At 55.1% G+C, this 16,519-nt stretch overlaps 1 protein-coding gene across 1 annotated transcript in view; it reads left to right on the top strand.

Moving 5' to 3' along the window:
• Positions 1-1,968: 1,968 nt before the first annotated feature.
• Positions 1,969-16,519, top strand: part of MROH2A (maestro heat like repeat family member 2A) — a 49,881-nt gene continuing 35,330 nt past the window's right edge. Inside the window, exons 1-10 of the mRNA XM_066233008.1 lie at positions 1,969-2,074; positions 2,290-2,471; positions 6,405-6,536; positions 6,764-6,926; positions 10,181-10,279; positions 11,033-11,184; positions 11,694-11,837; positions 12,938-13,030; positions 13,465-13,543; positions 13,658-13,771. Of these exons, the coding sequence (XP_066089105.1) occupies positions 1,969-2,074; positions 2,290-2,471; positions 6,405-6,536; positions 6,764-6,926; positions 10,181-10,279; positions 11,033-11,184; positions 11,694-11,837; positions 12,938-13,030; positions 13,465-13,543; positions 13,658-13,771 (1,264 nt within the window). The remainder of the gene's footprint in view (positions 2,075-2,289; positions 2,472-6,404; positions 6,537-6,763; positions 6,927-10,180; positions 10,280-11,032; positions 11,185-11,693; positions 11,838-12,937; positions 13,031-13,464; positions 13,544-13,657; positions 13,772-16,519) is intronic.

The raw sequence follows: 16,519 nt of genomic DNA, 5'->3' as shown, positions 1-16,519 counted from the left end.
TGTTGTCTAACCGCCCACGGTCAATGAGGTAGAAATGGGTTTATGAGGGTAATGAGCTTCCTGGGATCAGAGGTGTCCAAGCGGAGGCTGAGGAACTCACTCCCTCTTAGCAGGCCAGGCAAACTTTGAGTGTAATTTGAGTTAAGCAGTCAAGACCCTGGGGGCTCTGCGTCTTGCTCTGATGCCCTGTAATGCAGGAGAGCCTTCCAAAGGCCAGCGGGCCATTGCTCACGCTGACGACCTGGACTTCTCTCACGGCTGCAAGAGACAGGGTAATCCTTCGGGCCCCACTTTCGGTCTAAGGAAACAGGTCTCTGGCTTCTTTGAGGTTCTCTCTCCTGGGTCTTCCGCCAGTGGAAACCCCGTCCCCACCCTGCACGCCAGGCAGCCCCCGGGGAGGATCAGTCCTCTTCCCCGGGGCCTTTCTCTCACCCTCCTCCTCCCCCAGTTACCTGGACCACAGCTCCCCACCCCGGGGTCCTGTGACAGCATCCCCAGGGGACTTGGTTGTGAAGAACCGCCCCTCCCACTGCTTTCCTTTCCCAAACAGGCCACCGTGCCTCTCCAGACACGTAACAGAAATGCCTAAACTGCGCGATGGAGGATTTTTATTGCAGGGCCCTGTGCAAGCCCTCAGCCAACAGAGACTTTGGAGCCAGCCGACAGTGGTGAGAAAGTCACCCACATTATGTTCCTGTCCCATCACGGCCAGTGAGTCCTTGAGGATGAGTCCCAGCTGAGGTCTCATTTTCCCCATCTGTACAGGACAGGAAGGTCCCTGCCCGTCACAAGCACGGGTGGAGCTAACCAAGGCTGCGCAGGGCCCAGGGAGGCGGGGCACGAGGAGCAAGCACCAAACCTGTGCCATCTCTGTCTCAGGGACTTTCCAACAAGTCACAAACTTCCTCAACATCATGGACAGTGAGGCAGTTGGAGCTCAGAGTTCCGAGGGTCTGCGACCCAACGGTGATGGTTCTAACGCAGCACCCCACCCTGCCAGGGGACCCTGTCCCCATCTGCGTTACCGCTGAGGAGCCCGGCTGTCTCACGCTTTGACGACCAAGCCTGCCCTCATCCGCGTTGCCGTTGGTGTGCGTCGGGCACAGGGCAGAGCTCGCTTTTGTGTCGGATTTTCGTTGCATCTGGGAGAAAGCTCGGGAGGAAGGTCAGTGGTCGGGTCCCAGGGGGACAGAGCACAGGATGGTGAAGGGCCCTGGGATGGAGTAGGAGATTGAGGACCTCGGAAACAGGAGGAGAAAGATCTGGGAGCTTTTATTCTTCCCTCTGGACATCTGTGACAGCGTTTGTCTGTGTTTAAGAAGCTGCTGGTGTCGTGTGAGCCCCTTGAAAGGACCATGAGACTTGCTCAGGTGGACTTCTAATTAATCTTTCGTTTTCAGTGTCTGGCAAAGAGGAAGGAGGACCTACTTAACCAAGTGTGTTACTCATTTAATGCTGTGTAACAAATCGCCCTAAATTTAGTGTCTTAAAACAACACCGTTTATTATCTGGTGGTTGCTGCGGGTCAGAGTCCGGGCCCGACTCAGCAGGGCCCTTTGCTCGGGGCTCCCGGCCTGCGTCCGAGGTGCCGGCTGGCTGCATTCTTTCTGGAGCCCGGGGCTCTCTCAGGCTCATGTGGCTGCTGGCAGAACTCAGGTCCTTGTGGCCGTAGGACTGAGGCCCTCAGCTCCTTGCCACATGGCCTCTTCCATCGGCAGTTTGCATCATGGCTGTTACTTTTCTGGGCCTGTGGGAGAATTTCTTTCCCCGCTTGCTAAGATAGAGTCTGATAGGACGTAAGGTGATCGCGGGAGTGGCTCCCCATCACCTTTACCGTGTTCTTTTGGTTAAACACAAGTCATGGGAACAGTCCACACTCAAGAAGGGATTACACAGGGTGTGACTGACTCAAGGGAGGCCATTTTAGAGTGTGTCAGCACACCAAGAATTGTTACAAATCTTGTTTCTATGTCAAAGGAGCCTGAGGAAGAGATGGCAGAATCAGTGACAGACTTCAATGGGGACCCACCCGAGGAAACGGAGGACCTGGAACCTTTGGAGCCAGCCGACAGTGGTGAGAAAGTCACCCACATTATGTCCCTGTCCCATCATGGCCAGTGAGTCCTGGAGGATGAGTCCCAGCTGAGGTCTCAGTTTCCCCATCTGTACAGGACAGGAAGGTCCCTGCCCGTCACAAGCATGGGTGGAGCTAACCAAGGCTGCGCAGGGCCCAGGGAGGCGGGGCACGAGGAGCAAGCAAGCGCCAAACCTGTGCCATCTCTGTCTCAGGGACTTTCCAACAAGTCACAAACCTCCTCAACATCATGGACAGTGAAGCAGCAAAGTCGGACACTGCCGGGGCCGGTCCCGACCTGCGGAAGGCGCTGGCCTCGGTGATCATCATGGAGAAGGCCGCCACCGAGCCCTGTGTGGTGATGAACGCCCTCATCCGCTGCCTGCAGGTGCCAGAGGTAGGGCCCCCGTCTCCCTCAGCTGCTCCTCTGAACCCGGCACGGCAGCTTGTGCGTCTGTCCATCCGCCGCTCAGCACACACGTCCTGACGGGCGAGGGGGCAGGGCCAGGTGCCGGGGTATGGAGATGGGCAGGATGGTGAGGTCCTTGCTCCTCCTGGAGGGACCCCGTGTGGCCTGGGGCTTGGACAATTTTTAAAAGCTCCTCCATATTCTGACACAGTGGGTTTGGGGACCATCCCCCCAGAGCAAACACAGAGCCGGTGGATAAGGGGGGAGGGAAGACGCAGCAGACTCAGGGTGCAGGGATGCCGGTGGCCGACGTAGAGGATGCTGAAGGGAACGCGTGACGGGTAACCATGGTGGGCCTTGTACGGCAGGGCAGAGCTTGGACCAGAGCATCTGCACCCCCTGGAGCTCTTATTCAAACCCAGATTGCTGGGCCGCACTCGGAGAGCTTCTGGGTCAGGAGGTCTGGGGAGGTCCGAGGAATCAGCGTCTCTAGCCAGTCCCCAGGTGCTGTGGCTGCTGGTCCGGAGACCAGACTTTGGGAACTGCTGGATTTTAGACCATTCGTTAGAGAGTGGGTAGCCAAGGAGTTCTTGAGAAGGCTTCTTTACGGCAAGTTTTATATCACAGAAATACATGAGGCAGCTGTGAAGAAGACATGTCAGGTGTCAGAGTCCAGGGGCATGGGCCAGGAGTTTTCATAAGACATTTTTATTTTTCTAGAGATTTTATTCATTGATTTTTGAGAGAGAGAGAGAGAGAGAGAGAGAGAGAGAGAGAGAAAGGGTGAGGAGGAACAGGAAGCATCAACTCATAGTAGTTGCTTCTCATATGTGCCTTTACTGGTCAAGCTTGAGGTTTTAAACCAGCAACCTCAGCATTCAGGGTTGATACTCTATCCACTGCATCATCACAGGTCAGGCTCATAAGACATTTTTAGGCCCTGGCTGGTTGGCTCAGTGGTAGAGCATCGGCCCAGCATGTGGATGTCTTGGGTTTGATTCCCGGCCAGGGTACACAGTAGAAGCGCCCATCTGCTTCTCTACCCCTCCTCCTCTCTCTTCTCTCTCTTTCTCTCTACCTCTTCCCCTCTTGCAGCCTTGGCTTGATTGGAGCGAGTTGGCCCCGGGCGCTGGGGATGGCTCCATGGCCTCTGCCTCGGGCACTGGGAAGAGCTCTGTTGCTGAGCAGCAGAGCAATGCCCCGGATGGGTGGGGCATCACCCCCTGGTAGGCTTGCCAGATGAATTTGGGTCAGGGTGCATGTGAGAATCTGTCTTTGCCTCCTCTCCTCTCCCTGAATAATAATAATAATAAAGATATTTTTTAAAATGTAGGTTTTCTTATAGTGCAGGTTTGGTGAAGCTAAACAGACCAGGAGGTGATTGCCCTGGAGATGGTTTGTTGTGCACAGATCCTGAGTGGGGCGGGCAGGCCGGGCCATGCAGGGCCATGTGGGAAGTAGCAGGGCTGGACAAGAGGCTGGGGGTGATGGGGAAACGTGGGAGAGGGTCTTTATTGTGGTCTCTGTGGGACAGGAGCGGTCCAGGCAGGGTGAGCAGGCTGAGGATTGGCTAGTTGGAATAATTTCAGCGGGCTCTGGGCAGACATCTGTCCCTATTTGTCTGGTATCTGGATTCAGGGTGGTTAGGACAGGTGGATAATGGCCCAGGGTGTAAGTTCGGTGGTTAGGCGGTGGGGTCTGGATCTGTTTGTCTGTATTTAAAATGCGTGGTCATGGGTGCATTGTTTACTCTGTAGGATTTGGCTAACCTGGGAGGGACAGCCTCTACAGAATCAGCATGACCCCAAGATGTCCAAGCATCAGGAGATAGAGGAAATTAAAAAAAAAAAAAAAAAACATGATTGATACCCAGGCCATAATCAGTGATCAGTAGTAAGTGATAGACAGTACACAAGTATGCATATTTTAAAAAAATCAACACAGGGCCCTGGCCAGTTGGCTCAGTGGTAGAGCGTTGGCCTGGCGTGCAGGAGTCCCGGGTTCAATTCCCAGCCAGGGCACACAGGAGAAGCACCTATATGCTTCTCCACCTCTCCCCCTCTCCTTCCTCTCTGTCTCTCTCTTCCCCTCCCGCAGCCGAGGCTCCATTGGAGCAAAGTTGGCCCGGGCACTGAGGATGGCTCTGTGGCCTCTGCCTCAGGCGCTAGAATGGCTCTGGTTGCAACAGAGCAACACCCCAGATGGGCAGAGCATCGCCCCCTGGTGGGCATGCCGGGTGGATCCTGGTCGGGCGCATGCGGGAGTCTGTTTGACTGCCTCCCCGTTTCCGGCTTCAGGAAAAAAAAAAATCAACACGGGTCAAAGACTTTAGTTTTTCACTAATTAGTGAAGGAAACAGTACGATGTGAAAATGAGAATTCTATTTACAGAGATTTATACTCTTTGTGAGACGACATTCATTTGCATCGCCACAAGCGAGGAGAATCGTGTCTTCCTTGTGGAGGCCACGTTATCAGTTTTCTGCAACTTCCCTTCCTTCCCTGTGGAGCCAGAGCCGTCTGTCCCCTAGACAGTCCCGGGAGAGAGGCACCCACTCCCGCAGGACCGAGACCCCTGAGCGGCTGGCCGGTAGCCCCGGGAGCTCCTCTGGAGGGCCACCCAGTGCCCGTTCTCTGCCCGTTTCCAAACCTCGGACAGTTTTTCTCTTGTGACTATCCCTATTCTCTAAGGCTCCATCTCAATCCCAGGGAAGGCTGGTCTCACTCACTACAGGCTGCCTGGCTCCTTTTGAAGGGGCAGCAACAGTGTGGAGTTAGCCTGTGGGCCTCCTCGGGGGCACCCTGAAAATCCAGAGCAGGCATGCTCAATGAATGGGGCGACGTGGCCCCCAGATGGGTGGGAGGAGTGAAGAAAATCTTTACTTTGTTATGTATAAAGCACAGACAGAGATGTATACAGCCCATAAACAGATAACATAATATAATATATTTGTAGTATTAAGGTTTCCTGGGAGATGATTAGGGAAAATATGTCTAAGAAGGCTCCTTACAGAGCAATTAAAAAAAAAAAGATAGAAAATATTGAGCAGCCCTGATCTAGAGCCATACAGTACTGAACAGGCCAGATCACACAATTCTTCCCTGTTCAGGAGTCTTTGTAAGTAACCTGTCTAATTGGCGTTTTACGGGCCTCTGTGACTCGCTTTACCAAAACTAGGAAAACAAGACCAGTACTCCCTGTCTCTATTTCACTGGTGAAACATACAGTACATTTGGGTGAATGCCTTTCTTCTTGCAGTCCCCAAATTTGCTAAGGTCTCCAGACTGTTGGGAAGTGACCTGGGGGCGGAAGCCATCTTCCCAGAGGGCTTTGCAGGCAGCGGTCCACAGATAGAGCCGGCCCTCCTTAAGAATGGCTCGTCATACCTGAGTAAACGAGTCATTCTCAGATACGACTCTCCGGGTATGGTCTGGGTCACAGTCTCTCTGTCCAGTCCCATCATTTGTAACAGTGATAAGTGCTGCGGGGGAATCAAAATAGAGGCGCAGGAACATTTCCTGGTCTCCAGTGCTCCCTCGCTAGGGCGAGGGGCAAGGCAAACCCACCTTCATGGACTCTCGGTTGGGCCAGTGCCACATCTGTGGGGACCTGGCGTGCTGACCGTGTGACACCTGCCTTGCTGAGTCTGCTGGACAAAAGTGGGGACGAGAGGACAGATTTGCAGGCCACGCTGCCCGGGCCAGTTGGAGGAGTCCGATGGGGGGAGAGGAGGGGAGACGATGGCGGTGGAGGAGTAGGGATCTGAGGCCTGGGCAGTCTGTCGATGGCGGGCACGTCCCAGTACAGAAGGAAGACCGGCGAAAGGGCGTGGGTGGCGGGGGGTGTGCCCAGGCACGGCTGGCTCTGCGCAGGCCCCACTGCCCAGTCCAGGATCTTCCCGCCAGCCATATTGCTCCCCAGATCTCCACCCAGCGGAAAGTGAACATTTACAGCATCCTCCAGGAGATCATCCAGCAGGAGGGGGAGCTGGAGGAGCGGTGCGTCCAGAGGCTGGTGGCCGTGGCCTCCAAGGAGATGCGGGAGATCCCGGAGGTAGGGCAGCTCTGGGCGACGTCGGTGCCCCGTGCCCCCGCCACCCGGGGGCTGGGCTGTCGGTAGGCACGGACTGCAATGCCCAAGGTCTTTATCCAGGCACCTCCCGGGGCAAGAATAGGCTGAGCACACGAGGGCCCAGTGGGGCTGGAGAAGGCCTAGGGCAGGAGGGTTCTTCGAGGGTTCAGCTGGTGGTGGCACCACACGTCCCTCCTCCGTCCCCTCAGGTGGAGGGTTACATGAAGGCGGAGGTGGCCAGTGACACCCTGGTGGCCTTGTCCCGAAACCACTTCAGCATGGTCATGTATGAGATGCAGCACCACCTCAAGCCCCTCGACCTCACGGACGAATTTGTCCTCGTCACCCTGGCCAAGCTGGCCAACGGCAATGGTAGGGCACGGCCCCTCACGCTGCCCGCTGCTCCCTCCTGGTCACAGCCCGCCCCGCCCCCCGCCCCCCGCCCCCGTTTCTCTCTTTTCTTATCTTGGTCTGGCATTCCTTCTCTTCCTCTCCACGGGCCTCTCTTGGCTGCTAAGATTCTCTCTCTGTGACTCGGCCTCGCATGCTGGTCTCTAGTTCTCTGTCCTTCCATTGCCTCCGACACCCTCTCCTCTCTGCCTCGGAGGCCCCGGTCCTCTCTGCCGTCTCACCTCCCTTTCTCGCTTTATTTCCTTTCTCTCTCCCATTCCCTTTATTTTATAAACAGGCACCGAGCTCCCGGCAGGCACTGTGGTGGGTGCTGGGCTGCAGCAATAACTACAGCATGCACGGTGCCTGCCCTCACACAGGGCCGTAAACAAGTCAACAAACAAAAACAGGTCACCACCATGTGAGGTGATGGGTGTGAAGAGGGCAGCCAGGGGGCCCGATGGGGAGGAGGGAGGGGACCTCGTCTCTGTAGGGTCCTTATTGATAAGGTGACCAACTTTTTTACAATAAAAAGGACAAAAATAAATTGAAGAAAACAATATTGTAAATAAAAGAAATATTTTATTCATTACAACAATAATACACTATAGTATGATAAATGCGTAATAAGAACATTTATAATATTTTATATTGTAATTATGCTTACATGCCTATTAATTTTTAATAATAATTGTAAGAAAAACGTACTCATTTAGATACAAATACCTCACATCACAGGCAATGGGTCGACTCTGCATCAATCGAACACAGACATTTACAGATTAGGCTTCCAATATCAAAAAGGAGGACATGTAGGAGGACACTTTTCGAGGGAGGACTGAACTTACAAAAGAAGGACTGAACTCCCTAAAGGAGGATGATCGGTCACCTTATTATTGAGGCAGTGATGTTTTAGTGGTGGCCGGTAGGATGAGAGGTTGATATCTGTGTAAAGAATGGGAGGCACTCGCCCTGGCCGGTTGGCTCAGTGGTAGAGCGTCGGCCTGGCGTGCAGAGGTCCCGGGTTCGATTCCCGGCCAGGGCACACAGGAGAAGCGCCCATCTGCTTCTCCACCCCTCCCCCTCTCTTTCCTCTCTGTCTCTCTCTTCCCCTCCTGCAGCAAGGCTCCATTGGAGCAAAGATGGCCCAGGCGCTGGGGATGGCTCCTTGGCCTCTGCCCCAGGCGCTCGAGTGGCTCTGGTCGCAACAGCGATACCCTGGAGGGGCAGAGCATCGCTCCCTGGTGGGCAGAGCGTCGCCCCCTGGTGGGCATGCCGGGTGGATCCCGGTCAGCCGCATACAGGAGTCTGTCTGACTGTCTCTCCCTGTTTCCAGCTTCAGAAAAAAAAAAAAAAAAAAAGGAAAAAAAAAGAATGGGAGGCACTAAGAGAGCATCATGTGCAAAGGCCCTGAGGCAGGGAAAAGCTTGGCTTTTCTGGAGAGCCGAGAGGTCCCTGTGGCTGGACTTTGGGAACGAGAGAAGACACTATAAGATGAGCCTGGACAGTTAGGCAGGCCGAGTAGGCAAAGAGTCTGGACTATATTTGAGGCCACTAGAACGGATTTTAGGCTGCAGAGTTGTCTGATGGGACTTAGCTGTTGTGTGGGTGAAGATGGGGTGGGGGACCTGTGATGGTGTGGTGATGGTGGCTGGGGCTGGAGTGCATTGGTGAGTGGGGGACAGATGGGAGACAGGGATGTGGCTCAGGTGGATAGGACGGTGACGGATGTGCTGTGTGCAGGAGGGGACGAGGAAGCAAGAATGACTCCCACATTTTAGGTCTGAGCAACGGAGGGTATGGCTGTTAATGTCCTGAGGTAGGAAACCTGGAGAGAGAGAGTTTGGGAGCTCAGATACAGAGCCTCATTTGTAGGCCCTGGCTGGTTGGCTCAGTGGTAGAGCGTTGGCCTGGCGTGCGGGGGACCCGGGTTCGATTCCCGGACAGGGCACATAGGAGAAGCGCCCATTTGCTTCTCCACCCCCTCCCCCTCCTTCCTCTCTGTCTCTCTCTTCCCCTCCTGCAGCCAAGGCTCCATTGGAGCAAAGATGGCCCGGGTGCTGGGGATGGCTCCTTGGCCTCTGCCCCAGGCGCTAGAGTGGCTCTGGTCGTGGCAGAGCGACGCCCCCCGGTGGGCAGAGCATCGCCCCTGGTGGGCATGCCGGGTGGATCCCGGTCGGGCGCATGCGGGAGTCTGTCTGACTGTCTCTCCCCGTTTCCAGCTTCAGAAAAATACAACCCCCCCCCAAAAAAAAACTCATTTGTAATGTATTGAGTTTGCATTCCATGTGAGACATCCACGCAGGGAGGAAGGTGAAGACAGTATGGTATCGTAAGGGGCGTGCGAGGGTGACAGTGATTCAGAGGGTCCAGGGGCTGGTTGGGTCCCACCTTGCTGAGGGGTCACGGAAGACGAGGCTGGAGAAGGCCACTTGGCCAAGAAGTTTCACGGCGAGCTGGGGACAAAGCTCGGTGGGCTGGAGGGGGGTGTGGGTGGGAGGGGTGAGGACGGGAGGACCGGTCCCTGGCTGTGAAACAGCAGCCGGAGGGCGCAGGGGCAAGGGAGGGCCTAGGCCTGTGCTGTGCTGAGGCCAGAGAACCGTGCCGGAAGGACAGATGGAAGGACAGGAGGGAGGGGCCCGGCCAGGGAAGGAAAGTCCGGAGAAGGCGTGTTGGCGGGGTGGGAGGTCTTCACACGGTGGAGAGCCTGGGCCCGGAGGGGGTTCAGGGGGCTGGCCCTTCTTCTCTCTGCCACCCCTTTCCTCGGTCCCCTTCCCTGCTCTGTTTCCTCCCTCTCTCTGTCCGCCTGTCTTCCTTCGGTTTCTCTTCTTCACTTGCTGTCTCCTCGTCTCTCCATGCGTCCAAGGAACACCTGTGACACCCAAAGGAGCCAGACCTTGTTCCAAGGGGCAGATGCGTTCTGAGACCCCCCCTCCCCGATCTCCCAGGTCCTGCCTCTCCGGCTCTTCCCTGCAGCTCTGCCTCTGCCTTCTGTCTTCCTTCTGACCCTCCCCTCCCCCTTCCTCTCCCCTCCCCATCTTCCTTTCCCTGCACCCACTTCCAGCCTGCCCTTCCCCACACGCTGACTTCCACACTACTTCCGGTGGCCCCAGGGGCATAGAGGGGCTCCCTGGCTCAGCACTGTGGGGGTGGGGGGCCTCTGGAGGTGCAGGGGGTCCTCTCTGCCTTCTCCTTGCTGACCCTCCTCACGGCAAACCCCCCCCCCCACCCCACAGTGTTTGAGTTCATGCCCTACATGGGCATCACCCTGGCTACCATATTCACCATGCTGAGACTGGTCAACGAGGCCAAGATGCGCCAGGTGGTGTGCAGCGGTACGTGTCCCGCGTGGGCCTGCGGGTCTGGTCCGATCGGGGTGCTGGAGGGGAACATAGGGTTGAGAAGTGGGTAGAGGGGTTGTTGAAACCGGAGGCGGGCTGTTCCTTTATTCCCGAACTTTTGCTCCGTCGGCTACTCGGTGCGGCCTCTGATGGGCTCTCCGGGCTGCAAGAGAGGCAGGTGGCTTCGTGGGAGGAGGCTGACCCCGTGACTCGGCGTGGCCAAGCCTCTCAGAAGGCCAGAGAAGGGAGCCGGGAGCCGCAGGGGGAATGTCTCCGTGCTGGGCCTGTCTCGGGAAGGTCTCTGAGGCTGTTCACATCAGACCCCCTTGCCCTGGGTTTTGATGACGCCATGTTTCCGTGGTCCCCAAATCCCTGAGCGCTGAGGAAAATAGGGCAAACTGGGTTTGCTTCCTCTGCATTGGAGCCCCCAGGATGTGGGAAGAGTCACGTCCAGGCCTCACCCTTGACTCCTGCATGTGAATCTCACGGGTGGGGGCCTGGACACACCTGTGTGCTTGACACCCACCCTGGGGGAGCCTTTCACTCACAGGTGCGTGGGATGAAACCTAGGGAGCTGTGAGGGGGGGAGGGCAGGGAGGGAGGGACGCAGAGGGGGTGTCCTGGGGCTGTCTCCGGACCCCAGGAGCCCGCTGGCAGTGGAAGCGTGTGAGCGCTCCCTCCCTCCTGGAGGAGGTGGCTGTGTCCTGCTTCCGGCCCTGGCTGGGCTCACGCGGCTCCCCGTCGTAGCCATGGAGACATTCTGTGAGACGGTGCAGTTCTACCTGAGGCATCTGGAGGACAGCGTGTACCCCGTGATGACCGAGGAGCAGTTCGCCATCAAGCTGTTCCCCATGTATCGCTATTTCGTGACCGTGTGGCTGCGGAGCCGCAACCTAGAGGTGAGATGCCGGCTGTCCACCCCCCCCCCCCCCAGGTAACGGCTCCCCGGCCTGTGGGGCTTCCTTCCCCCTACCCCAGAGAGACGGGGAGCTGACCGGTGGCAGAGCTGGGGGCGTGTGGCACCGACCGCACGGGCCCGGTGTCTCTGGAGGCCAGCTCGGCGGAGGAACCGGGGGCTTCCGGATGAGTGGCAGGTTCTGTGCCCGCGGGTGCTCTCTGAGCCTCCCAGCCGTGGGGCTACGTCCACGCCAACGTTATGTGGTGGGACTGTTTTACAAAGGAAGAAAGTGAGACACAGAGAGGTTAGGTACCTGTCCAAGATCATCTAAGTGACACAGCCCAGACTCGTGAGGACAGCCTGGCCTCTCTGCCCACGTCTGGGACCTTGGGCGAGGACTCGACCCTATTTCCAAGGTCCTCTCTGTTGCGTGTCCTCGATTCCGTGGCAGGGGTTGGCCCTGCGGGGGGCCCTGGGCCACGGAGTCCTGAGACCCCGCTCTTGTGGCAGGTGAAGCTGGGGGTCATCAAGTCCCTGAAGCCCATGCTGAACCTCCTACTGCCCAATGACGACCTGCGGGAGCAGGTGTACGACTACATCCCGCTGCTGCTGGCGGAGTACCGGGGCAGTCTGGAGGCCCTCTTCATCACACAGGTGCGGGCCGTGTGGCACACCGCCTGGGCTGCAGGCCTGGTCCCCAGGGGTCGCTGTGGGGTGGGGTGGGGTGGGGTGGGAGAGTGGGGAGTGCCATCCGGCTGGAAGGTGGGGTATCTGACATGGTGCCATCTGCCAGCAGACCCAGTGTCTGTGCCCCACGAGGGGCCATGGGGCCTGGTCTTTCTGTGGTTTTCTGGAGATGAACGCTGCCACTTCAGGGGGAAAGGATGAGATCTCAAAGGGTCCTAGAGGCCAGAGTGAGGCCGGGACCCTTGTCTCAGTGTCCTGGGGCTGCTACAACAAAGACCCACAGGGCGGACGGCTTCGAGCAGTGGGAATGTACCCTCTCACGGTTCTCTCGTCCCAAGGCCAGGTGTTGGCGGGGCTGTGCTCCCCCTGAAGGCTTTAGGGGAGAATCCTTGCCTGCCTCTTCCGGCTTCCGGTGTCCCCAGGCATGGCTCCAAACTTGCCCTTCGTTTTCCCATGGCCTTCCTCTCCAAGACCCTCTGTGTCCCCCCCACTCCACTCACTGGACGGCAGGCCCACCCCAAATCCAGGACCATCTCCCCTTTGCTCCTCAACCAATGCCGTCGGCACGGTCCCTATTTCCAAAGAACCGCACATTCTGGGGTTTCTTCACCCCATGACAGCGTCTAACCTGTGTGTGCCGAGGCGTGACCCACGCTGCCCGGCCGGCCGAGGTGTGACCCACTTCCCGACCGAGGCTGCAAAGCGGACACTCACCCGCAGGCAAGGCGGGGCCCTCAGCTGTAAGAGCACGGGGCAGAAATGCCCTTGGAGGGTTGAGGGAGCCACCTGCACACCTCTCTGGTTAAAGAACGGGGCTCACTTCCAGGTGCTGGGAGAGAAAGGTGCAGACGGCCTTGAATGTCACACTTGGTGGCCTAACGCAGGGCCCCCAGCTTTCCACAGAGCGCAGGAATCGCCCGGGCGCTGGTTGAAACGCAGGGTCAGTTTGGCTGGTTTGCTGCCTGGCCCGAGAGGCCACGGTTTCCACCACACTGCACAGCGCGGCTCTAGAGTGTGACTCTGAGTTGGCAGACGGTCATCTGCTACCATTGACCCATCTGTTGCAGGTCTTGAGGCAGATCCTGGAAATGTCGGTCATCACCGGCACCCCCGTCCCCCAGATGCAGCTACACACCATTTTCACAGAACTGCACCTCCAGGTGAGGCCGGCAAGCTGGGCCCGGGACGGCGTTCTCAGGCCGGTCGGCAGGGACGCGGGCTGTGGCCGGTGATTGGCCCGGGTGGGTCGGCAGGACGCGGGCTGTGGCCGGTGATTGGCCCGGGTGGGTCGGCAGGACGCGGGCTGTGGCCGGTGATTGGCCCGGGTGGGTCGGTAGGACGCGGGCTGTGGCCGGTGATTGGCCCGGGTGGGTCGGCAGGACGCGGGCTGTGGCCGGTGATTGGCCCGGGTGGGTCGGCAGGACGCGGGCTGTGGCCGGTGATTGGCCCGGGTGGGTCGGTAGGACGCGGGCTGTGGCCGGTGATTGGCCTCAGCAATGGGGAGACGGTGATGGAGGCCTCATCTGGCCTGTGGGCACCTGCATTCGCCGTTCGGCTGTGACCTCACCCACACTCTCTGCGTGCCCCTCCCCAGGTGTGCACCAAGGCCTCCGCCCAGCAGCAGTACAGCGGCCAGAACTTGAGGGAGGTCGAGCAGTGCTTCATAGCCCTGGGTGAGGCCCCGAGGGAGCGCGCCCGGGCTGCCTCCTCCCTCCGGGGCTGCCTCCTCCCCTGCCCGGGCTCGGCTCAAAGGGAGGGAGTGACTCAGACCTCCCTTCCCCCTGCAGCCCACTCCTTCCCTAAGGAGCTGATGAAGTTCTTCCTCAGCCAAATGGAGCTGAGCACGGAGGCCATCCGCGTGGGGACCCTGACCCTGATCAGGGCCGTGGTGGGCGCAGATGGTGAGCAAGGGCAGGGAGGTGGGCGGGGGTCAGGGGAGGCGGTCTCGCCATGTCTGGACCTCAGTCATCGCCTCTTTTCTGGACACAACGGGGTGGGCCACGGAGCCATCGCTCGAGGCTGCATCACACCTCTTATCCTGGAACCTGAGCGGCACAGGGACCCACCTTCCCTACCCCCGAACCCTCTCCTTAAATGCTGAGTCCCCGCTGCCACCTGAATCCGCACGTCAGACTGTGAACCCGAATCCTAGCGCCAACCCCAAAGCTAAAGCAAAGGTGAACAGAAAGCCTCGTTACATCAGGCAGGCACAGCCCTAACGCCTCATTGACCCCAATGCCCAACCTTCGTCTCAACCCCTGGTTCTGAATCCTGAAGCCCAACCTGTCTGGCCCTGCACTGGGGAACAAAATTTTTGTTGCACCCACAAAAACACTTGTTCTTACCTAAATCGAGTATGCTGATCTCAAATCTGATGTTAGTTTTTCTCTGTAAGCTACATTTTTTTTTGCAATTCAAGATTTTAGATTTTTATCTTGTAAAATTTTCAACACTTAGTTTAACATAATGAAGTAGAATGTCTTCTTGGGCATCATCTTTGTGAAAATATAATAATTTATATAGTGCAGTAAATACACTAAAAGATATGATTGCATCAGGAGTTGTCTACAATCTCAAAATAGAACATATTAAAACACTTATTTTAATCATAAAATTTGCGCAAAACTTATTTAAATTCTATTCAAGCAAAAATTTGTGTTTGTAGCTCTTGCGTTTGTGTACTTGCTGAAGATAATCTCGTTTGATGCTCCAGCAGTAGTCTGCTCATCACTAACAGCTCCAAGATTTTCGGGAAACTTATCAAGGTGACTGTTCAGGAAGTGAATCTTAGTGCTCATGTTACATCCAATGTAGTGGAAAGCCAACAGCATCCTTTGAACCAGAAGTTCATAGTTTTCTGCTTTTTTGTTGCCAAGGAAGTTCTTTGTAACTGCCACAAAAGACTGCCATGCTGCTTTCTCCTCCTTATTCATCTTCCTGGAAAATTCTTCGTCACATATGAGGATTCGAATTTGAGGTCCATGGAATGCACCTGCTTTTATCTTCTTGAAAGACAAGGCAGGAAAAGCAGAAATAATATGTTGAAAGCATTCACTTTCTCTATTCAAAGCCTGAACCAACTGCTTCATTAAGCCAAGTTTGATGTGAAGTGGGGGAAAATGATCCTGTCTCAATTAACTACAGGTTCATTCACAATATTTTGCATCCCTACTTCCAGAGCTACACGTTTCGGCCACTCCTTCTGTGTCCAGAGTTTCTCCCGAGCTCGGCTGTCCCACAAACACAGAAAGCAAGGATTCTTCATGAAACCTCTCCGTTGTCCTAGCAGGAAATTTACCATTTTAAGATCTACACAAATGATCCAGTTATGCTTCTCATACTTCAGAAAGTCGAGGACAATTTTTATGTCATTATAATCTTCTTGCAGATGAGCTGAATAACCAATTGGAACCGCTGCATAAACATTACCGTTGTGTAGGAGAACACATTTCAGACTCCATTTAGAGTTGTCAAGAAATAGCTGTCATTCTGTTGGACTGTAAGTGGTAACAGCTAGCTGGCTGAGAAGACTACTGATATCATGACAGTAAACAGTGTTTGTCTTCAGAAAGAAAGTCCACAAAAATTTGTTCACTCTTCTGAAATGGGATACTTCAGCTGACCGGCGAAGTACATTCTTTTCTTGAAGGCTGGAGGCTAATAACTCGGCTGCTTTCTTTGATAGGCCCAAATCTCTTACTAAGTCATTTAATTCAGGTTGGCTAAACTGTTGAGGGGTTAATGACTGCTTGGCATTAGAAGAAGACTCTTCAGATTCTACAACCATTTCCTCATGCATCTTATCAAAATACACTTGATCACCATGTTCACTTTCTTTGTCCTTAGAAGAAATAAAACCATTGAAAACTGGAACCGGGAGTGTCTCAGAGTGTGGGATAAGTCATATTGCTGAAGGAATATTAGGATATGCGATCATATGCCGTTTTTTTCTTGCCGATGCCCTTTGTATGGATCAGACAGAAATAACAGTCACTGCTGTGGTCCTTAGGTTCACGCCAAACCATGGGAATACCAAAAGGCATTCCTTTGCATTTTCCTTTTGTCCAGTCACGAAGCATTTCCTCACAATTATGACACACAATATGAGGAGCCCAATTCTTGTCTTGATCGCCAAGGGGAACTTGAAAATAGGCAATATATGCACGTGTCACAAATGATGAAATATTGCGCCTTTGACGTTGAAGTGTGTAACAGCGACATTTATAACAGAAGGTGTCAGGACTTCTTATATTTACACCTATTTGAAGAAGCCATGATTCAATCTTAAAATAAGAGGGTGTTTTTATCAGATTATAATTTTTTACACTTAAAAACAACTACAATTATGTAAAAGTGATATTTGTAAAACATTAATTGCCTTGTGGTTATGTTCAATCCAAGAGTCGTTGCCCTTTAACTCCAATTTCAAAACCAATGCATGCCATTAACTGTAACAAAAAGAAATTAAAATTGCATAAAAACTAGAGCATGCACCAAAAAAACATGGATTTCAGATTTGGAATCAGTGATGCAGAAATATATAGAAAAAGTTCTAAAACCTCATGCAACAGAAAATGAAAAGAAATTTGTTCCCCAGTGATCAATCGGGAAATACTGCCCCTAACAGAGGCACGAGCGCTGACCTTGCC

Source organism: Saccopteryx bilineata, chromosome 5 (genome assembly GCF_036850765.1).
Source record: "Saccopteryx bilineata isolate mSacBil1 chromosome 5, mSacBil1_pri_phased_curated, whole genome shotgun sequence".
Lineage (NCBI taxonomy): Eukaryota > Metazoa > Chordata > Mammalia > Chiroptera > Emballonuridae > Saccopteryx > Saccopteryx bilineata.
This window is presented reverse-complemented; position numbering and strand designations above follow the sequence as displayed.